This window comes from Phyllostomus discolor, chromosome 10, assembly GCF_004126475.2.
Source record: "Phyllostomus discolor isolate MPI-MPIP mPhyDis1 chromosome 10, mPhyDis1.pri.v3, whole genome shotgun sequence".
Classification (NCBI taxonomy): domain Eukaryota; kingdom Metazoa; phylum Chordata; class Mammalia; order Chiroptera; family Phyllostomidae; genus Phyllostomus; species Phyllostomus discolor.
Genome location: NC_040912.2, coordinates 11,442,934 through 11,467,188, shown reverse-complemented (window position 1 = coordinate 11,467,188; position 24,255 = coordinate 11,442,934). Strand labels below are relative to the sequence as shown.

At 40.1% G+C, this 24,255-nt stretch overlaps 1 protein-coding gene across 6 annotated transcripts in view; it reads left to right on the top strand.

The window, feature by feature from the left end:
* The first annotated feature begins 12,702 nt into the window (after positions 1–12,702).
* The window catches only part of TAX1BP1 (Tax1 binding protein 1), a 49,064-nt gene continuing 37,511 nt past the window's right edge, over positions 12,703–24,255 (top strand). For 2 of the 6 annotated variants that reach the window (XM_036010460.1, XM_036010459.1), the window contains exons 1-3: positions 12,704–12,843; positions 19,615–19,780; positions 22,162–22,264. In XM_036010460.1, the coding sequence (XP_035866353.1) occupies positions 19,622–19,780; positions 22,162–22,264 (262 nt within the window). In that variant the 5' untranslated portion in view covers positions 12,704–12,843; positions 19,615–19,621. Of the gene's footprint in view, positions 12,844–13,580; positions 13,687–19,614; positions 19,781–22,161; positions 22,265–24,255 lie in introns of all 6 variants that reach the window. The other 4 variants (XM_036010458.1, XM_036010456.1, XM_028525577.2 and 1 more) reach the window with 3 other exon arrangements.

The following is a 24,255-nucleotide window of genomic DNA, read 5'->3' as shown; positions in this document are numbered from 1 at the left end:
TCAGAGGGCCTGAATCCCGGAGGTCAGGGACCTTGTCCTATTTATTTTGATATGCCTAGCACCTCACTTCAGCTTAGCATGTGATTACCCCTTATTAACTGTGAGTTCCAATATTTACCTTCTCAATCATTAGGTAAAACCAATAAAAGTAGGACCAAAGTCCATATATATCCTTATTTTTATTACTTGCATTTTTAAATTACAGGAGGACACTGTATTATAGGCATAACCAAACAGAATGTGTTGTTTTGGACCTTGGTTTGAAAAAAAAAAAGTACAAAAAACATTCCTGGGATATTTGGAGAAATTTGAATATGGCCTAGATATATGAGGATATTATGAAATTATTACTCATTTTCTTTGGTGCCTGCAACTAACTATCAAATGTTCGGCAACACACACACATGCACACGCACACACAGATAAAGCAAATATATCAAAACATTACTAATTGTTGAATCGGGGTGAATGGTATGTAAGCATTGACTTTGCCATTCTTTCACTTTTTTAAATGTTTGAAATTATTCATAATAAAAGTAGGGAAGGGTTTTAATTTTGAAATATACTCCATCAGTCAGTGTTCTTAGTTTCTGGTATATAAACCGACTCTGGCTAATTTAGGAGAAAGGTCTTCATTGAAAAGGTAGTGGGTAGCTCCCAGACTCTTCCGGAAGGCTTGAAGCTCGTACCGCCCTACAGGTCCTATGAAGAGGTCCTCGTCTGGGCCCTCTGAGCCCACTGAGCTCACAGCGGGTTCAGCCACCCCCACTCTGGCGCAGCCAGTTGCTGCCATCTCTTCCTAGGGAGTTGGAATGTAGCTAGCTGCCAGCAAGCCGCTGCCTTGCTGGGCCAGGTGGGGTTCTGTAAGCGTCAGACGGGTGCAGTTCCTGCCCTGACCACAAGGGAATACGGGAAAGCGCGTAGCCTGCATTTGAGTGTCTAGAGTGGAATGCTTGGCCAACTTCATAAAGTTAGGAATTCTCCAGAAATGCCAAAACGGCTCAGAGGTGTTGGCCAAGAACAACAACAAAATTCAACTGCTTCCCCAACTGACATCGAAGGCTGTATCGTTAAAGGTGAAAGTTACACTCCTTCCGGAGGAAGTCACACTTGGGTATGCAGGTGGGTATGTATGTATGTATGTATATAAAATGTTGGTAACACACATAGATCTTTACATCAACAATAACAGTAGTGCAGAGCAATCTTTTTGTACCAAGTACCACTTTGATACATGGTTACATGAATTAACTAAGGTAATGCTCACGACAACCCCATCAGGTAGACACAACATCACTGTTTTCATTTTCCTGTGAGGAAACTGAAGTTCCAAAGGTTAAGTAAATATTTAAACTGTGCAAGCCCTCAGAGCTAGTAAGTGCTGGAGCTAGGATCATCAGGATTATGAATCCAAATAGAGACTATGTTCTGTAATTCTAGCCTCTGCGATGCTTTCGGTTCTGTTGTTTTGTATATCCACATACCAATGGATGTGGGTAGACCTATTTCCTTCTTTCAACAGTTGCATGACACAGGCACATCAAAATTAATGTAACCTGTTTAACCAATATTTCCCTATTCCAAACAGTATTTCAATAAATATTCTGTTAGATATTATTTTCGTGAGTATGTGTATTTCCAAGCGTCCTAGAAGTGTAATTGTTGGGTCACGTTCTGCAACGTCTTAAATTTTATAGATACTGCTAAATTGTCTTCTGAAAAACTGTGTATCAATTTACATCTATGTCTCTGATAGAGTATCTCTCTTATCAGTCTCTACATTTGTGCCAATTTAATGGTGAAAGTATTTCATTTGATTTTAATTTATAATTTCCCTGATTATTAGCAAAGCTCAGCACCATTTCATGTGCTCATTGGTCATTTATGTTTTTCCATCTATAAATTGCCTATTTATATCTTTAACCCATTTTCTCCACTGGGTAGTCTTCTTCTTGATTTGAGGGTGCACTTAGTATAAAAATTCTTTGCCTGACTATACTATGGTGTATGTTACCAACGATTAAACTTTATCTAAATTAAGAACTAAGGAACTGAAAAAGCAATGGAAGTGTTGCATGTGTGTGCACACACACTTCTCTGTGATGAAATCTGAGCAAGGCCTACAGTCTAACGGTTCTGTGCTGTCAATTTCCTGGCTTAGATAGCAATGCTATAGTTAAATCAAATTTTGCTGTTGGGGAAGCTGAGTGTTAGTTTCTTAGGGTTGTTGTAACAAATCACCACAAACTGGGTGGACTTAAAACAACGTAAGTTTACTTTCTAATATTTCTGGAGGCCATCAGTCTGAAACGAAGGTCCTGGAAGGCTTCTCTTTCCAAAGCCCCTAAAGGAGGACCCTTCTTTGCCTCCGCCCCAGGCTGGCATTCCGGGGCTCGTACACCCACTACACCAGTGTCTGCCTCTGTTGTCACGTGGCATTCACCGTGCGTCTGTGCATGTGTTCAAGCTGCCCTCTCTTTATAGGGACACGAGTCGTTGGAATAGGACCAGTATGACTTCTTTTTAACTTTATTTTATCTTCAAAGGCCCTATTTCCAAATAAGGCCCCATTCATAGGCACTGAGTATTCGAATTTGAACATATCTTTTGGGGGGACACAATTCAACTCAGAACACTGGGTGAAGTGCATCAGGGACTCTGTACTATTGTTTACAATGAGTCTATAATTTTTTTTCAAAATAAAAAATAAAAGAAGTTTATCTGTCACCTATAACTCAATAAAGCTGGGGGAAAATTTTATCTGGAAAAATAAATCCAAATTGGTAACAATGGTTACCTCTTTAGAAGATTTCACATTTTTATTTAATATATCAATAAAGAGTCCTTGGAATTATGGTGTATGATTCTTCTAATTAATTAAATTATAATTATGTAATTGTAGTGAATTTAAAATTAAAAAAATAAAAAATGGAGGGGAGAAAGGCATGGTTCTGCCATTACACTGCTTCGAGTTTAAGCCTTTAGAAAGATAACTTCAGTAGCAATGTGAAGGGATAATGAAGGGATGGTTTGAAACTAGAAGCTGAAAGACTAGATAAGAGATGCAGGTACGTGTCAAGGTAAGAAGAGACACAGCCCTGAGCTATAGCACTGGCAGGGAATGCAAAAAGATCATAAATGTGAGAAGCATTCAGAAAGTAACACGTGCAGCGTTTGGCCATTGATTGGATATACTAGAGTAAGTAAGAGAGAAGAGTTGAGAGAAACTCCCAGGCTCCTGGCTACAGAGACTGAGTCATTGGTGGTGCCACACTGAGGTGATTTGCTAATGATTCTCTATTTGTCCTACTAGAGCTATTCCCTGCCCTTTACACCACTGCTTCGTGCTCGGGAAGCAGACCTCTGGTGGACTAAGTCACCCGGGTTCCTTTGACCTCTGGTTTCAGGTAGGGTTTGGTCATTGGGTGATATCAGCAAGAGATTATGGTGGCCGGCCACAGTTTGATCATGAGTATGGCCACAGGTTTTATCAGGCAGCCTTTCCTCCAGAAATCTCCTTCCCCAACCCCTTTAGGTCTAGTGCGGATAACAGCTTCCCTTTCTGTGGCTAGAGAATCCTTACTGAATCTTTTAAATTCCTTCACTAAACTCTGTTCCATGACTTCTTTAGTGTGTTATCTATTTCCTGCCAGGACTTTGAGTTTAAGATGTTGGTGAGACATCCACGTGGTAATGTGTAAATGGGGCTGATGTCAGGAGGAAAGCTTGGGCCGGAGATCTGGTAGTTGTTAATGAAAGTATTAGTATCTTTGGCAGTTGAGAATGTGTAATAAGAATAGGAAATAATTCAAAGCTGAAGGGATGGAGGCTGGACTCTGAGGAAGATCAGTATTTAAGGGGACAACAAAAAAAAATGAGAAGCCTGAAAATAAAATGAGAACGAGGAGGCAGAGAAAGAGACGAGGGTGCAATTATGTTGCAGAGGGGAGGTAGGAAAAAGTTTCAGGAAGAAAGGAGTGGACAATAATATGAATAATATTGACCTATTTTTTGAAAAGTCTTTGGGATGAGGTGTGAGAATGGAAAATTAGGTTGGAAAATCTAGGGTTACTGATGACCTCATCATCAGAACTTTCAGTGGACTGGGGTGTGGAGTGCATTGCATGGGGGAAGGAGTGAATCATCGTGAAGAAGCAGGGATGCATGATGAATGAACATGTACGTATGGATATTAGCATGTGACTCAAGTCTGTAAAAAAATGTGTTGATATATTCCATTAGTTCAATTTCTTCTTTGATTCCAGCTTCATCAGGATTTGGAAATATTACTCAATACTAACATGGAGCAGGGGATATTTGGAGACTCAGGAGGGTTAGACAGGTTGGGTGATAATGTCCACCTAGATGTATAATTCTACCTTTCTGTGGCCCAGAGAAATCCGTTTCTACAGTTGGGGAGGAGGATGCTGCCTGTTCTGCCTCCAGATGTATCCCCTTGTCCCTGGCTTCTCTTTAAGCCATTTTCTCTGTGACCTAAATCTTCTCCTCATTTTGAGGCCTGAGATTCTGGAAACAAATGTCAGAAAGATTTCCATCCATGTCTCTTCCCCAAATAAAGATTGGGAAAGTGGCAAGCTATAGATGGGGAAAATACAAAAGAAAAGAGGTCGCCATCTCAAATATATTTTCTTGCCATACACATTGTTCTTTACATACAGTTTGGGGAGGGAAGAAGAGGAAGAAAAGAAAAGATTGTTGGAAGAGGATATATGGTAAAAGAAGTTTGTCTTGGAAATGGCAGCATTGTGATTTCACAAAGAGCACAGAGGGGACCGCTCACCTAAACAGATCTTCCTCATCAACACATGAAATCCTACCATGACCGGCTGGCTCACCGTTTCACGTTCACAAGTCTTGCTTTGAGATTGTCATTCTTGCATTAAGTCCCTCATGGTCACAGAGATTAATCCTGAGAATCAGTTTATTTGTTTCCCTAGACATGACTGCTTGGTGTCTGAGGGGTGTTTGCACTTGGGAAAGGGTACTTGAAAGGTTGGGAAGAGAAGAAGGAATTCACAAAAGAGAATTGTGTCCACTCTGAGCTTCTTAAAACTTGTTATATCACACTGACCAATCTCAAAGTCAATTTTTACAATTAACCAGTGAAATATATTATAAATCACTTTCTACAGATGCTCAACGTAAGTACTTAGTAATAATTTCATTTTTCCATTTGTTCTCGTGGCTGGATCAGCACAGCCATGGTCTCTTCTGGGAGCGAAGGCATTTCTTTCATCTCGGAAATCCGATGCTCAATAGCAATCAATCATTGTTCATTGAATTCCACAACCTAAACTATATGCTACAGAAGAAATTCTAGCCCCTATGCATCATAATTAACATCAAATAGCAGTGCAAAATTAAGTACGATGAAGGGCTGCATGCAATAACCCTAGCGGATCAGAACTAAATTAACTCACCACCCAACTACTTAAGGAGAAGAAGAAAAAAATAATTGAGACCTGTTCTACCTGTGAAGCTAAAGGGAGGGGTATAGTGTTTGTATCAGTCTGGGTTTAACCAGTAGAGAGAAATCACACAGTGATTTGAACAGGAAAAGTTTAATATAAAGAATTATTAACTATAATAGGGGATTGGAGTAATTGGGCTAGTAAGGAGTAAAGGGAACTCTAAAGATGTTAAGAATTGCAGATACAAGGAGCAGACACTACCCCCATGGCTGAGACACATGCCCAAGCAAGAGCACCTCCAGGGCTGAGATCCAGACCTTGGGGAGGGCATGGCTATGGGTCAAGAAAGGAAGAAGTCCCCCAGAGAATCTCACAGAAAAGTCCCTGTGTTGCTGAGGGGGTGGAATTTACTGGAAATCCATCCTCTGGAACTTGCCAGAAAATCACCTTCTGGAACTCGGTGGACATCTACTATGTGGAACTTGCCTTTAGAAATCTGCCCCATGGGGTTCTGGGAAAATTTGTTCATGGAGCAGAAGGATCTCACTGCAGGCATTCCACCACAAAACTGATTGGACGGGAATGCTCAAGGTCAAGTTGCTGAGCGCTGGATGTTGCCAGCTACCGTGCACTGTGGGAGCTGGACACTGGGAAGGCTGAGTGGGCAGCAGTAGCTGAACACTCAGGTCACGTGCAGTGCAGGAGTCTGTTGAGTGGGTGCAGGGGAACCAGGAAGCAGAATTCTTCCCTCTTGCAATGTCTCTCCAGCACTTTCTGCTGACAAAACTTAAATCGTCCCAGCTGGCAAGAGAGAAATATTTCAAGGACCTAGATAGATGCATTTTCACAGAGTAGGTAAAAAGCATGAATTTAGAAATGAGGTAATAAATTGATAATTAGCACAATAATCTCAAAATTTTACCCCCTATTCCGAAACCAGGTTAGTATGAATGGGACCTGCATGAATGTAAAGAGGGATTTGTCTATTTAGAGCAGGGGTCCCCGACCCCCAGCCCTGTTAGGAACTGGTTTGTGATTGACACTCACCTGAGCTCTGCCTCCTGCCTGCACCTCCCCAGCCCCCACCATCTTCCAGGAAATGGGTCCCTGGTGCCAGAAAGTTTGGGGATCCCTGGTCTCAAGCACATTATGATACTAATGCAGCCTGTTTTGGTGTGATGGGGGGCAGCATTCAGAATGAAGTGGGGTAAGGAAGGGCAGGAACCGACTGAGGGGAATATAGACAATTATTTTTAGTAGTGAGGAGTTTGTGAAGGTGAAGATAAAAGTCTGGAAGGAAATACGGATCAAGGGAATTTTTTAGAAATTAAGCGAAAAGGTCTAGAACAGGTCGGAAGACAATGGGAAAGATCCCGCGGAGACCAAGGGAGTGAATAGAGGATAATGTCGTGTTCCTGAGAAGGTGGGAGGGATGAGTTCCGTGGGAATAAAAACCTATTTCAGCCTAAAACTTTGATTCCACCTTTGTTCAAATTAAAACTTTAGAAAAGATTCATAGTAACATTTTCTTTAGATAACTTTTATTAATTTTAGAAACCATTGGTATTGTGAGTGACTCAAAAAAAATTAAGGTTATATGATGAGAAACAGAGGAAAAGACCTTGTCAATGTTAAATACCTTAAGAATTCAAAGTACTGTGCTGGCTCTTACTCTTCTCAGTAAGATAAGGAAGGGAGGTTAGGGAGTATTTACATTCCAGCAACCTCTCAGTTGCACAATGAACAAAGAACACACTGCTAGGAGCCAGGTGGGGCAAAGGTCTTACTAAAATGTAAACCTCTGCACGTTGGGTATCTCAGTGTCATAAATTACACAGTTTCTCTCTTTGATAGCACAAGAAACTTCCTAAGACACTCAATTTTAACATCAAAGTTTTCACATAGTACTCCCAGACACCACCTTTAGTGACAGAGTATGTGATGACCACAGTGTCTGTGATATGTTTGTTATAAGATTATACTTCATTTGCAAGATAAAAGAAATCAAGGAAACTTCCAAGGGTCTTGGAAATAATGTTAATGAAATGACAGTCTGTGGACTCCGAGTTGGATAATGAGGGAAGTATTAGAAGGAGAAAGTTTCATGCATTGAAGATCCTGATGAGTTTGAAAAACAGTCACCATGGGCATATCTGAATAAGCAGGTTGGAGGAATAGGGTATTGTTGTCCAAGAACAGAATGCTTGATTTTGAAGGTGAAACCATTACAGGGGATGACAAGGTCCAAGGTATGATGACAGACATAGGTGTCTGGAGTGGAGTGGAGGAGATTATTGGAGATGAGGGATTCAGAAAATGGAAAGGCTAAAATGCTGGCCTTTTAATTTCAATCTCTCCAAGCAGACACTGGGGGGCCTGGACTGGAGAGGAAACTGGGCCCCAGGTGGCGGTTGTCAATCAGCGAGGAAGCATGAGTTGGAGATCAGCAGATGACAGCAACAAGGAGGGAAGAGGAGTTTGTAACTGATTGCCATGCACGTGGAATGAGAGGCTTTTTATGAACACCTGGGAGAGTGATGATGTGGCAACAATAAGGAGCAGGCAGCACGTTAAGCCTCCTTCTCACACAGGGTGAGAGAAAACAAACCTGCTCTCCAGTGTTTTGAATCCTCTTCTGTATCCCAAACCTACAATTATGCAAATCTTATCTTTAAAAAATTCTTTTTTAAGCAAACATTTACAGACATATTATTTTTAAAGACAAGAATTTTTAGCAAAGGGAAGCTTGCATACAAACTCTAGGGAAAACCACTGTTTCAAAAGATGAGAATGGCTTATTTTGCCTGTTCTGAAAATTTATAATATTTCTATAACATACCTATTCGAGCTTATTTTGTTTCTAATTTTCAGCCCATGTTGTACTACCTAATTGTCCCACTTGTGCCCTTCTAAATATCCTTTCACATAAGCCCTTTCTTGATGTTTTCAAATCCTGTTAATCTTTCAAAGCTTAGAGTCCAGTTTCTTTAACAAAGTCTTGCTAATTCCAAAATTAATTATTCTGCATGAGTCCTTCTTTCTATTGCACTTCTTAGACTCCATTTTCTACAAAATCACTTTACAAAATACCACGTTGTAATATCTGAACTAGATTTAAAGCAGCTTCAGGAAAAAATTCATGCTTTATTCTTTGTTTTCTCCAGAGCACCTGGCATAACCCAGAGTACACACAGTAAGTGACCTTGAACAGCCTTTGTCAAGAAGCAGCATGACATGGTTGAAAATGGATACATTTCGGGAGTCATAGATGATTTGGGTTCAAGTTTGGTTTACCCTTTTTGTGATCATGGTGCTACATAGAAAAACCTCAGGTTCGAAATGGCGTCACGTATGCTAAAAGCCCACAATAGCAAACCTAGATGTACCATCTAACCTAATTGCTGTTTCAGACTCTCTCGGAAGTGAAATTTTAAAGAAACCAGTCTGAAATTTTCTGATCCACTAGTAAGGCAATCTGTCTGGTAAGAACTCCTGCCTTCCACCAGGGAAAGTTGCCCTTGCCGGAAACAGCCCACTCTGAACTTCCTATGCAAACAGGAAAGTTTGTGTTTTTTGCCTATACAAACTTTCCATTCTACTTGCTAGATGAGATGCTGCTTGATTCATGAGCTGCTTAATAAAACCAATTAGATCTCCAAATTGACTTGGTTTAATTTTTTTTTAACAATGGGCAAGTTATTTGACTTTTCTGAGTTCACTTTCCCCTCCAGAATGGGAGTAATACCTGACAGGCTTGAGTGTGAGGAGGGGACACAACATGAATGTTTAGCACAGTGCCTGGAAGGCACTGTATACTCTGCAGATGGGAATTATTATTTTTTGCTAATGATCCTTCTCCCTACCTGGCTCCTTTGCTAAGCACTTATACACTGACTCAAAGTCCTCTATTTCTTCATCAAAACCCTAGCTTTAACAGTGTAGGCCTACCTCCTTCAAGAAAAGTGTACTACTCACACAGTGTGGGGGGGCTCTGCCCACAGGCGCCCCCCCCGCACCCCCACCCCGCCACAGATGAGAATAAGTCTACTAAGACATGATCTGCTCGGGGAGGAAAGGTGGCTGATCTCTCAAAGGAGAACAGCCAGGAGCCTGTTCCTCAATGGCTTTTATTGGGTTTGTTTACAAAAGAATTCAGGTAAGGCTCATTAATCATTGTCAGGCAGTAAGGATCAAACAATAGATTACAAAGAACTCTGAGGGACTATTTTGAGTCAGGGTCAGATAGCTAAAGAGCTGTAAAACTTTGAGGAACAAACTTACTTCTTGTTTAGACCCTTATTCAATTGAGAACTTTCTAAACCAAGCAGGTTTCACAGGATTTTACATATTCTTTCTTAGGCCTGATTGCCCCAGAAACCCGCCCTTTCCAGCACAGGGTTGCACCACCCTCCGTCATTGTTTCAGGCTTAGGTGGAGCAAGGGAAGTAAGGCAGCCGGGAGATTAGGAGATTTCTCACAGACGGAATGAGGACTCAGGCTATGTCAAAGCTGAGGGGTGAGCGTCCATCACCCCCTTTTGCTGTAGCCCCCCCCCCAAGGTCCTTCTCTGGGGGCTTCCCATGTGATTGTGCCTGTCTTAGGTCATTCCCCCCTTTGGGGAATCTTACCCGTCATTGGCTAACCGACCAAGCACTGGGGGCCAGTTATGAAGTGAAAGGAGCAGAAGCAGTGCTCCTGCCAGGGAGATAAGCTTTTGTCTCCTTGGTGGCTTATGGTCCAAGGTTGCTCCCTCAGCCTTAGCCTTGGCAGGGTGGGGGGGGGGGGGCGGTTACAGCTTCTGATACCAGGCAGGGTGGTTCCCAACACACAAGCTTATATTGAGTTCACCTATCCCCAAATATATTATTTTGTACTTTATTGTTTTTATTTTATATTTCATACTTCAGTTACCTAAATTTTCATGGATTCATTTATTTTCTTCCTTTAGCTATCGTAAGTTCTAATAGAGGAAAGGTGTCTTTTAGATATTTCCCAACCAAAACACAGGATGAGTGGTAGGTGTTAGGTTAGGACAACTGCCTAAAAACTACTTCGAATTGTCATTGCTCCAGAAATATCACGGAAGGCAATTTACTTTGCGATACGTCTTTGAAAGGATCTATCATCTCTCATTCACTGTTTCGAAATCCAAAAACCTTTGAAATTCAAATTTTTTTAAAGTTTTTTTTTCATTTTTTAAAGATTCTATCTATCTATCTATCTATCTATCTATCTATTTATTTTAGAGAGGGAAGGGAGGGAGAGAGAGAAACATCAGTGTGCGGTTGCTGGGGGCCGTGGCCTGCAACCCAGGCATGTACCCTGACTGGGAATTGAACCTGTGACACTTTGGTTCGCAGCCGGCGCTTAATCCACTGAGCTATGCCAGCCAGGCGTAAATTTTTTTTTTTTTTACATTTGGTGGCAAAATCTCTCCTGACCTGAATTCATTTGTCAATAAAACGTGACCTGAACCCATGGTGGCCCAAGTGGTAGAGCCTGATCTGAACTAAAGTAAGACTATGTGCTTTCTTTCTCCTGTGCAGTAGTGTGATATTCATATTTCCTGAAAAAATATTAACTTGATTATAGAGTGCTGCCTCAGAGACGTTGAGGGATGTCATAAAGCATACTTTTGTGAAGTCTGAAAAACTCAGATTCCTGAAATCAATCTGGCACAAAGCTCTCATATAATGGATTGTGGATCCATATGTCTTATAGCCATAGTACACTGCTATATACAATAGGCTAATTTTTAAAAGTTCAATCAAATATTGATGCAGTATATATTTATCTTGCTGGGAGGAACATTGTCTAAAAATTCAAGGGATCATTATTAATAGGATTAAAGCAAATTAAAATTCCTAGGTAAATAACTTCAAGGGGGGAAATAAAGTCTAAAAATTCAAGAAATTATTAAAAATAACAAAAGAAAGAAAAAATACCTACATAAAAATGTTTTCCAATTATGGCTTTATTAAGCATATTGTTTTTCTGATTTCCTTAACTGAAAATTGGTGGTAATTAAAAAATACAAAGATTGACACCTCTGAAAAATTGTGCTTATTAAAGTTCATTGTTATATTTATATTTCAGGGACAGGCTTTTCCAGTACTAGCAGGTAGTACCAGTCATACCAGGGATTATTGGTATTTTCAGTTTTATTTACCTGTAAAATAAGGAGGTTGGGGCTAAATGACCTGTAAAGGTTCTTCTGAAATTCTATGATCAAGTATGATGTACAGACAAGACCAAGTTCAAAGATTTCAATGAAAAGGAAACAAATCAGTCATCAAATATGGAGAATATATTACTGCATGTATTGTTATCGTAATGACATGGAAATGAACATGAAAGTATATGAAAGAGGATTTTGTAGTTCTGTACTTAAAAGGTGCTTCAATGTTTAATATGATCTAATTTATTATACTTTCTTCCCTGGTGATACTGCAAATTTTAGCAAGGTTTTATGGCAACCCAGGAATATGATAACTAGAACAGAACACACTTACTTCCATGGAGTTAGGATTCAAAGTAAATGCCTACTGTAGGAAGGTAAGATATACTGTTAACAGTCAAGTGATTTTAGAAATTATAATTGAACAGAGAATACAGGACGAAATTCACACACACAAAATAACATAACAAAAGCAGCTAACAACTCACAGAAATGTGGGTAGAAAGAGGTCACTGCTGGAGCAAGAGGAAATCGAATCATAGAGCATTAGAACCGAAAAGCTCCTAGGAGACACCTTGGTTTTACAGACAACAGAACCTCGTCGTAAATAAGACCAGGAGTTGGGACAGAGCCTGGGGGTGAGGGGTTGCACCCCTAGCCCTGGGGTCGCTCCTTCAGTTTATGGCTCTCTACAGTCTGGATCTATAAAATGAAAGGACTTGCTTAGACAGATTTTTAAGATCCACGCAAAGACATGGTAATAGTCCACATAATCCTGGCCTATCTTTTCCACTTAACCGGAAATTTACTTCACTTTCTAGTAAACTAATAATTAAAAAGTCAAACATGCAAAAACAGACGGACCCAGTTTGGTTGCAACGAGGATTCAGAGCGAGAACAAGGCGGAAGAAAGAGGAAGAGGATCCGGGCGGAGAGAAAAGGCCGGCTTTGACCGGTTAGGATAAGCCTGGTGGCCGCAGGCAAGGGGAACAGGCGCGGGGAGCCCGAAATCCGAGGAGGAGTAGTTGGCGGCGGACCTCCCCACCTCCAGGCGGGGAGGCGGAAGGGGCGGGGCCGTGGGCGGAAGTGACGCAACGCCGGCTTTGGGCTCTAAGGGGCGGTGTAGCCGGCGGCTGGAGGCAGGCAGTGGTGGCGGAAGAGGCTAGGCGGCAGATGGCGGCTGGGGCTCGGAAGCCTGTGTAAGCCTCCCCTTCTGTCCGAAGCCCTCACTGGGTAAGCGCTTTCCCCGGCCTGTCCTGGGACCCTGTGCGGGGCAGATTCCAGTTGGAGCTCTTTCGGGGCTCGGGAGACGCCCATCAGCTCCTACAATCTGGGGGCCCGGCGGGTCTCGGGAATGGTCTCCGTGGTGACGATGCAGCCTAAAGACACTTTTCTGTCGAGGACAGCAGTTCCTCCAGGACTGCAAATGTGGTAGGGGTGTGGGCGAATTCGGCTAGCAATGCGGTGGGAAAAAGGCAAGGGGTGGCCGCCCCACACGGCGGGGAGGCCGAGATAGGCCTTCGCAATTTGGGGGAGGCGTGGGTTCTCGGGCGCGGGTGGGGGCGAGTGACGCGCGGGACCCTCGAAGAAGAATCTGACTTGTCCGAGGCTCAGCTCTCGGGTGAGTTGTTTGAGGGCAGAGTGCGAGCTGCCTGCGTAGTAAGTTTGGGCAAATATCTAGGTCGTGTCCGGGAAGGACGCCCCGGTTTGCTTGTGCGGAGTGAAACCCTAGTGTTTTGGTTTTAGTCTCCCCTGGAGCAGGAGGCGGAGACTCCCTGCGCCGCCCACGTGGGGGGGCCGCGGGCGGAGCTAGCCTGGTCGCCTGCCTCCCCTGGAGTGCGGAATTAGATAACGCTTTTCTCTGCCTGTTTATTAATGGCCCCTACGCCGAGGGTTCCCAGGGATCTTACCAAATCTTCCAGCGAGAGTCCCATCTTTCTTTGCTTAGGCAACTTCTCTTGATTTCACAGCTCTCCCTCCCCCGGCCGCTCTTCCACCCGACACCCCACAGGGCCGCAGTGTGATGACAAGTCCTGAGGAGGCGTTTCTGGCCTCGGAAAATCATTGTTAGGAGAGGTGTGTGTTGATAAACATTTATTACCCTATTGGTAATAGTTTTGTTTGAAAACACAGTGGCATTGACTTTTTACATATATTGGGTTTTAGGTTTCACGGAGTAGATAATTACTATTATGTGAGGGATTTAGATGGGGGAATATAACTTAATTTCCCTAATTACAAAATTTCTATAAACCGCGCAAAATTATTAATTATAATTTTGGGGCCCAATTCCAGCACTTGGGTTATTTGATTAGCCTGTTAATCTCAAGATCGGTTAATTGAGGAGAGCCGAGGCCAGGCTTTCGTCTTGTTCTTAGCAAGGCTGGAATTGACTTATTAAAGGATTACTGATATTAAAAATGACTAAGGTTTTTTTTTTTGGCCACGTCAAAGAACATGCAGTTTTTGTTTTCTAGTTGTCATATTCTTGTGCACTTCTGTTTGCAGTTATGGCTACAGCCATTTGTGTAGAATTAATCAGTAAATACCTTAACAAAATAGGAGGTATTTTGGGATTTTAAGTTTTAACTTAAAAAGAAATGTATTTTTAGGGAGGGGGAAGGGAAAGAGAAAGAGAGGGAGAGAAATGGAAATGTGTGGTTGCCTCTCAGTGCCCCTCCACTGGGGACCTATTCTGCAGCCCAGGCATGTGCCCTGACTGAGAATCAAACCTACAACCCTTTGGTTTGCAGCCCGTGCTCAAGCCATTGAGCTACCCCAGCCACAGTTTCCTGTCAGCCTTTTTAATGAAGTTAGGTAGTTATGAAAGATCCTAACGGTGCTTTTCTCTACTTTGGGGGAATTATCTCAGGGGAAGTTTAATTGGATTGTATTCTTTTACAATTTGGATACTGCTAGTTAAAATTTTGGCTTTATAAATTTGTGGCTTTTTAAAGTTTATTTTGCCCCATATAGACATTTAATAGAAGAAAAAAATTCCTTCCCCTCTAACATATGGGCCAAAGTCAAAGGTTTTTAGAAACCAACTTTCATTTGTTGTAAAAGATTTCATTTATTTTCAGGATGGGGAAACAGGGAGAAAGAATGGGAGAGAAACATCAGTGTGAGTTGTGGATAGGTTGCCTCTTACACACCCTTGACGGGGGACCTGGCCTGCAACCCAGGCATGTGTCCTGACTGGGAATCAAACTTGTGACCTTTAGTCTCGCAGGCCACCCCTCACTCCACTGAGCCAGACCAGCCAGACCTAGTAAGCCAACTTTTAAAACGATCTAAAAAGTAAAAAGTGGTATGCGTTACTCCTGAGCAGAGAACTTGCCTATAAAGTGTTCTGGAGACAGTCTCCTGGAAGAGTGCAGATTAACAGATTGGTGCCTTCTGCCTCCCAGAAAGATTGCTAATGTTTTTCTGGTGTAGGACTGAAGTTTGGAGATAATATAAAAGTTCATTTATATATTAGGTTTTATGTATTTATTTTCATAGAGATGGGGAGGGCAGGAGAAGGATAAGAGAAACATCAATGTGTGGTTGCCTTTCTCGTACCCCTAACCGGGGACCTGGCCCACAACCCTGACATGTGTCCTGACTGGGAATCAAACCGGCGACCCTTTGGTTGGCATGCTGGCATTCAGTCTACTGAGCCACACCAGCCAGGGTGAAAAGTTCGTATATTTTTAACTGAAGATTTTTAAAAACTTTCGCTGAGTTTGTCAGCCGCTATGCTCTGGTTTTACTAACTTATGGAAATTTTCAAACATGCATAAGAGGAGAACAAAATAAAAAAAAACCCACTTTTTGCTAATCTTGTTTTATTGTCCCCTCTAACACAGTTTTTCCCCCTTGAGTTTTCACATCAAATCCAAGACATCAGGGTATTCATTTATAATTAGTTTAGCATGTTTAACTGGTAAGGACTTTGAAAAAAATAAAATTACTATAATGATATTATAACAGCAAAATTACCTTATTTCCTCTTGAATTCTAATTGTTGTAACTGGGAAATTATGTAAAGTGTTTACTGAAATAAAAAACTTAATTTGATTCTGTATTTTTAATGCGTAAAAGTTTTTGTTATGGTCTAATTTCTACTTTATTTGATTAAGACTTAGATTTTTTGGGCTCGTTAGTAGAAAAATACTAAGTTCCGTTTGGGGCTTGTGAAATTTCCAAGAGGAAGAAGGATAACATTGGAGTTCCCTTTTCCCTTCAAATTTATTTTAGTTAACTGAGTGACCAATGCATATTATTTATCCTTTTCCTTAAAAATTGATGAATCCCCAAAGTAACAAAATTGGCTTTTAGACCAAAGACTTGATAGAGTAAAGTTTATAACATAACACATAAAAAGGAACTCTGGGGATGTTAGAACTTGAGGGAATATTTAGGAAACATGGAAAAGGGCATGGCAGGCTACATGCATTTCAGGCTTCGTTTCCCAGTTGAATTGGTCCTTTAGTTCCTTAAAAGTGTTTACTTAGCATTGGCTTGCATTTTAATGTACCATTTCTTCAAATGTACTTTAGAGGATGGGAATAAACGTGGTATGGTAAAGCTGTTACCACTGGCCCTTGTGTGAATATTTCCTCTGCAATTGAGATGCAGTTTGTTCTTTTTCTCGGTATGTTAATGAAGCTACAGTTCCCAAGCATTACCACAAGGTGATGCAGTGACTTTGCACATTACTTCTTCATTGGGTGGTATGTGTGTGTCTGTAGTGTGCGTGTGAGCGTACATCGTATATCAGACTACCTGTGAGTCATCGTGCTACCTTGATATTCTCAGTGAATTTAATCGTTTTTATAAGCTTGTCTTTTTCACTCTTTTATCTGTGTAAGGAGTGAAACAGAAGAACTGTATGGGAGTTGGAAATTTCATTTTTATTGTTTAAAATGGGTTGATTCTTGTAATTACCTTCAGGTTATATCTATGTTAACTTTTTTACAACTAGAAGATAGTGGAATTTAATTTCAAAAAGTAAGGTAATAACGAGTGGAATGACTTGTAAAATTACTATAGTTCTGATCACATTGAAATTTTTTAAAGGTTGGAGTGTTGGAGAGGGATCATGAAGGCTATTAACAGGATGATCACAAATTATTTTATTAATACTTTGGAGGTTTATAGTCATCATGAATATATTTTAAGTGTGGGGGTTTTGTATCAGAAACTCGAATTTTGAGGGGAGGATTTAAAATGAAATTTGATGTCAATATGTTCATTTAAAAACAATGAAAATAATACGTTTATATTACTGGTAAAAACTCAATTTAGTTGTAAGTCCTTTTTTCAAACATATCCCTCATGAATAAAGACTATTAACTGTATGGTGAGCACTTTCTGAGTCCATTTTAAAGCCTCATAATCATAGGGACACACAGATAAACACATATGAGATGTGTGCGTACCTTCGTGCTGTGTTTTATGCCTTCAGAACTTTTTCAGTGAAGTAAAAGTGTCAGGGTGGATTATGGGTTTTTAAATCACTATTGTAATTGAGGTTTCTTTAAGCTTCACTGTCTTGTTTTATAACAAATAATAGCAGCTTTGTTGATATAGTTTACTTTAGGGAATTGAATTTTAAGAAAAAATGTTTTATTCTTAAATTGCTTTTAATTAAAAACATGGGAACTCATCCTGATATTTTCTCCTTACTGAATCTATCTTCCTCAGAGAAACTTAAATATTCACTCTCTTCATAGAAAAATATTACTGATTCACTTTCCTCAGTTTAGGTAGTTGTATCTTTCAGAAGTTGATTCACTTGATTTAGCTATAGTTTTTCTTACTGGTCTGTTATAATCAGATGGGAACATTTTTCAAAACTGGAAACTGGGTAGGTCTTTATGAAACCACTGACTTGAAAAGAGATTATCATTAGTGACTTTTATTTTTAGCATCATGACATCCCCCTGAGCCCAGATTAACTCACACAATTCAAAGAGACAAAGTAATAGAACTCTTCAATTATTTTAGGCAGAGTTCCCAGTGTTTGTAAGTGCAATTTTTTATTTTCTTAAAGGTTTTGGGTTACCAGCTGGAGAGAATTAGCAGTTGAGTGTTTCTGTGCAATAGGTTCCTGGTAATAAGGCCTTTTTGTTAGTTCAGAGGTAGGGGAGGAGCATTACTGGGTGCAAAGCTCTTTGCCGCCGAACGTGGGCAAACCTCTCAGGTGGGGAGTCGTACCAAACAACCAACCTGGTATTCTAACAGCGGCTGTGGGCTTCACCACTGACAGTTTCTTTATAGGATATCTAATTGTTTTAGTAAAGCACTACTTTGATCATAACAGAAGCAGAGAAGACACACAAAGAAAAGTGGATGTTTTCTAAAATGCTTATTATTTCAGAACCTTAAAAATTTGCTTTAGTATTTCAGGCAGGTCAGCAAAAGGAACAGTTGTAAAAGCACAGTTTCTTAGATGCTCCTAGCAATAAAGACTTAGTACTTGTTAAAATGTGAGTGGAGTCTTATTGCTGCCCTTGTGCTGTAGAAACTTCATGGATTTGTGAAGCCAATCGGAGTAATTTGGTAAACAAAAAAAATCTTGCTCCAGTTCTCTACATTATTACAGATAGTCCTGTTTTTATGACTTAGAAGCAAGTGGTGTAGACTCACTGGTTGTACTGCATCTGTGGCACATTGTATAGAGGGCTTTTTGAAGTAAATCCTCTGTTGGGTCCTTTTTCTCAAAAGTAGAGCACAAAATACATTTGGATCTTACAGATTTTTATAGTCTCCTTTAGCCTTTCACCTGCTACCAGTGCTTGCTGTTCACTAAGGCAGTGAGCATTTACTGAATCCATAACAGATTTCTACAGTGTGTATTTCATGTAAAAATATATACATTTATTTTTTAATCAGTAACTATATGGAAATTAATGGAGGAAAAACACGAATACTGGTAGTCAGGGTAGGATCACTGGACCCAGAATGAAGGGGGAGAATCGGTGTGGGCAGAGAGGAACAAACAGGCTGAGCTCTCCTAAGCAGATGGCTACTTCTACAGGGCTGGAGAGACCTGAAGACGCATGTGCCAGGAGCCCAGAAGACAGCCTGGGTCTGGACAGCTGTGGAAATGAGTGAGAGATGAGATCGTTGGGTTGGGTCAGAATCTAAGTAGTAGTTCTTTGTCCTGACCACATACAGGATTAGAATTGCTGGAAGACATTAAAAGAAAAATAAAGGCATATACACACACCCACGTCCAGGTCCCACTTCCATAAAGTCATTGCCTTTTTTTTTTTTTTTTTGAAGATTCCTAATAATTCTAATGTGTAGCCAGCATTGAGAAACACTGGTCCATGATCACAAACGTGGGTGAGGAATGCAAGCGCTGAGAGATGAGCGTCCACTACAGGACCAAACAACCTAGGAGAGGGATGGGATGGGTCAGAGTAGGGAGGAGGATAATGAAGTTCAAGGGTCCAACATAGAATCTCTTGGTTGCAACAGAAGTAAAGGGCAAGGCTCTCCGGGAGAGTTGATAGTTTGTTTTTTGATACTGGTTTAAAAGCTTTTTAACTCACATGTCACTCTGTGAGCCATAGTGGACATTCATTATTTCTCGATTTGTCTGTGTTTTTATATTTAATCATTTTTAAGGAGGAGTTGCAATATTAAAAAGTATATATCTTCTCAAAAATTGTGATGTTAATACCTATGCAATTTGCATTTAACCCTGTGGAGGTCTAGGCTGATCTGAGGGATACAGACTCTTTTCTTAAATATTGTTACATATATTGGGTGCATAGATTCAAGGTCATGCCTAGCTTGACTTTGTATCGATATGTGACTAATGTTAAGCCATAATGTTTAAACCTTTGGTTTGGTTGTAACACGTGTTTCATAAGGATGTGTGATACTCAAAAGATGTGACCCACACTGTAGTTTTTTTGAACACCGGCCTCTTAATGACACATTTTCTAAAGATGAAAGTTTTTCTTAGTTGGGTATCATTCAACTTGTACGATTTGCTTGTTTCAGATTCACAATGACGTCCTTTCAAGAAGTCTCACAGACTTCCAACTTTGCCCATGTCATCTTTCAAAATGTGGCCAAGAGTTATCTTCCCAATGCACACCTGGAGTGTCATTACACCTTAACTCCGTATATCCATCCACATCCAAAAGACTGGGTCGGTATATTCAAGGTAAGAAAACTGTTCTGCGTATTTCTTCTATCTGGCTACTCAGTATTTTCTTTTAAGCAGGTTGATCAGTAGCTTATAGTAGCTCTGTCTTCCCTCTACATTAAGGCTTGTTTTTGTAAGTGGGTCACTTTTATAAATGTCAAGTATAAAACACTTTTATTTGTAAAGGTAAACATTTTATACTTAACAGTGGGATAGTGTACAACAAATGTTGGTAACTTGAATCCATGCTTTCCTTTCTGTGACCAAAAGGTTCAGCTTCACTTAAGGTCGTATGAAAATTTTTTTCAGAATCTTTTTCTTTTTCCCTTTTCTCCTTCTCTTATCTGAAAAAAGGGGGAAGAATAGAGCAGGGAAATGAGATTGGGGGAAGGGCATTCCTGGCAGAAAAATGGACTACATGAGGAGAGGCACCATTTTTAACATACTGGCATATAGCTGCATAGAAATAATTATACACGTACAGCGTGTAAAGTGTACACACGTGATGTTGATGAATGTGGGATTCATTGGGAACATTTCTAAACTCTTGCTGTTAAACACAATGCTTGATAAAGATCTCGGTATCTTTATTTGTTTGCCCACTCATTCCATAGGGCAAGTTCCTGGAGGTGGAAGCGACATGGTTTTGGCATTGCGTGTTTTTAAGCACTTTGTGTGTACCGCACATTGCTCGCCATAATGGCTTTGATATGATACTGACGGGCAGGCGGGGAGAAAGTGCCCGGGTGGTAACTGTAAGGAGGAAGGAGTGCTTGACAAAGTGTTAAGGAATTTGGTTTGCCTAGGGTACCAGTTTCCGAAGAGGAATGAGGAAGGTTGGTTTGGGTCATGTTTTGGATTGTTTTAATATTTGTCTGAGGAAATAGTGTGTGTGTGTGTGTGTGTGTGTGTGTAAAAGTCCTCTCTCGAGGATGTGTTGATTGATGAGAGAGAGAGAAACAGTGGTTGCAACCTGTATGCGCCCCGACCAGAGATCAGACATGCAACCTTTTTGTGTACAGGTCGAGGCGCCAAGCAGCTGAGCCACTTGGCCAGGGTGGGAAGAACTAGTTTTTAAGCAGAGAGTAGTCGAGTCCAGAGGTGAACGTTAATCTTGCAGTGCTGAGTAAGAGAAGTCGCCACTAGAAGAGAAGAGGAGGCAGAGAGAATATTTAGATTATCGTAATTTCCTAAGTGAGATAACAAAGGCCTAAAGTAGAAAAGGGAATCAGTTGTAGGTAATAATCCATAAATAGCACTCATAGAATTTGTCAACAGTTAGTTGGATGAATTGGGACTAGGACTCATGCGTGACTGGAGTGTATTCAGCGAGGAGAGGAGCAAGGTGGTGAGCCAAGCGCTGGGGAGGGCTTGCGTGTGGAGAAGGTCTGGTCTCGCCGCTGTGCAGGGCTGTCCTAGGGAACTGGAGCAGATTCGTCAGGAGATTGCTGAGCAGTGGTTTTGTGACTTTCTCTAGAGAAGTTCAGCACCCAGAACTGTGACTGAGAGATTCTAAATGGAGTATCGTTCAGACTGGGGATTGGAGGTGAGTAGTGAATAGGAAGGGAAGTCAGCAGGACAGAGGGTCCTGGGGTGGTTTGGGGTGCATTACTGAAATGAGGACATGACCATGAAGTCCAGTTGGGTAGGGAAATGGGTGAAGTCAGATAAAGGATAGAGAGAATGGGTCGAGGTTTTATTTATTTATTTATTTATTAGTTTTTATTCTCTCTTCTCCGGTATTGACTAGTTTTAATTTTAAATACTATATGTTTATTACTTTATACTTTGCAGAGATCTTTCATCAGAGTATTATAGTCCCCATTTTACGGATCTGGGAACTGAGGCCCATAGTAAAGCGACTTACTCATGGTTATTAAACTTGGAACTAAGATTTGAACCTCATGTAAACTGGCATTCAAGAATTGTTCTCTGGCAGTTTGGTTAAGGGAGAAATCTGGTTATCCAAAATTAGCAATAGAGTTCCTAGTAAGTTCAATATGAGTTTTAAGGAGTGATATAGAATTGACGTAAAAATACAGGAAAAGCCCTGGCTGGCGTGGCTCAGTGGCCTGACTGTGGGTCTGGGAACCAAAAGGTCGCTTGTTTGATGCCCAGTAAGGGTACCTGCCTAGGTCATGGGCAGTGTCTGCAGTGGGGGGCGTGTGGGGCTGGCCTTTGATATTTCTCTCCCTCTCTTCCTCCCTTCCCCTCTCTTTAAAAATAAACAAATAAAATCCTAAAACAAAAAAGTTTGTAAGATTTGACATGCTTATTAAAATAGAATGATTCTTAAACATATTAACCCATGTTTTAACTTCAGGTTGCAGTAAAAAACAATATGCTATATCACTCTAATTAAACTACTTACTAATAAGCTCCATGTTTTTTCCCTTTAGGTTGGGTGGAGTACTGCTCGTGATTATTACACATTTTTATGGTCCCCTATGCCTGAACATTATGTAGAAGGATCAACAGTCAATTGTGTATTAGCATTTCAAGGTAAGAATTGAAAACTGCAGAACCTGATAAAATTAGGTATTTTATTGCCATTAAAAATGTTGTACCCATTGTAATTACCTACTTAGGCATACCTGGCGTACCACAGTTGAATTAATTAGTATCTGTTTAACAAAAGTCATAGCAATGTAAACATCTATTGTAGGCCACATGATATTTTATGTAGACATTACAAAGACTTTGTTAACTTTCATTGAAGAAGAGGGTTGATTTCTTATCAGCTCTTTACTTCTGACTTTTTTTTTTCCAAATGAGAAAACAATGCTATTGTTCATATTAGAATAATATAACAAATTAAGGTGAGAATAATACAGGAGTGGGCAAAAGTAGGTTTACAGTTGTGAGTATGCAAAACAGTTTATTCTTGTATTATTTTCCTTACAGACAACTGTGACCCTACTTTTGCCCACCCCCCTGTTCTGCATGAACACCACGAAGGTGCTTGACAGGATTTATAGAGGGTTTCAATTTAGTATCTGTGCTCATTTAATTGGTACATTAATTCTATAGGGAAATTTGCCTATAAAAGGATAAAAGTGAGTAATGTGAAATTGATTCTTGTCCTAGTTTGGCACTATGTACAGATTTTAAACAGTACTTTTAGGAATCTGTCACAGTTGGTTGCAGAGTGATTTTGTATCATAATTGTAATGACTTTGTGTTCTATGAAAGCAAATTCTTGGTTTTGTTTATGCCATAGATTCTTTCTGGTCTGGTGATGTTAATGGAAGCTGTTTCAGTATAATATTTTAGTACACATAAAATGCATAGAATTGCAAAAGATTCCAGTACTATTCCATTGTATGAATGTACGTTTGTTCACCCAGTTCTTCCGTTAAAGGACATCTTGGTTGTTGCCAAGCGTTGGTATTCATAAAGCCGCTGCGGGCACTCACGCACAGGTTTTTGTGTGGATGTCAGTTTTCAGCTCCTTTGGGTAAATACCAAGGAATGCGATGCTGCATCAAATGTTGAGTATGTTTAGTTTTGTAAGAAACCATCGTCAAATTGTTTTCCAGAGTGGCTGTACCATTTGCATTCTGCCAGCAGTGAAGGAAAGTTCTTGTTATTTTACATCTTTGCCAGCATTTGGTATTATCAGTGTTTTGTATTTTGGTGGTTTATGTTTTTTAAATTTTTTATTCTGAGGTTCATGCTGTATATGTTTAGTGTAAACATCAGTTGGCAATGTAACCACATGAAGCTTGGGTATATAAAAATATTTCCTTATGTACTGTGTCAAGAAACTAATATTCAGAGGATGAAGTTTGTACTGTAATGTAGGCAAAGGTTTACATTCCCGTATGTTTTATGGATTAATAAATGTTATGGATTGACAAATTATATGTGAGGTTTATCCTTTAATTCATAGTCTTTTTTAAAGATAATCAAATTAAAGTGAGTATATTGGAACTGATTTTATTATAATACTTGTTCTTAAGAGTTATTTTAAATATAATTAGTCTTGTAATAAATAAGTTAACTTACCGAATGTGTTAAATTGACTTATGAATTTGGTTATTAGTTACATAGCAAAAAGTTTAAAAGCAGTTAAAAAAAAGAAAAGCCTCCAGTTTATTTCTGTTTGTACTTTAAAAGCATTTTCATGGGAGCTAAGCATAAGTGCAGTAAGTTTTACAAGTTTCTGAAAATTCATCCTGTTAAGTTTTACTTTGAAATTCAGAATTAAAAGCTTCTATCCATCTAGATATAAAAAAGGCAGAATAGAGTCATGAACAACTTCCTTGTAAAATACTAGAGGGAAAACGGATTTTAGGTACAATCCAAGTCACTTTGTTCATTTTATGGATGAGTCACGAGAATCCTGAAATGCAAAACTCAAAACAACTAACAAATACATAAATGTAATTGTATTCTTAAAGAGATCCTTATTTGTTTATTATAATTTGATTGCCAATGTCACAGGCTATAACATCTGACTCAGAGCTTAGTTTCTACTTTTTCCTATTTTC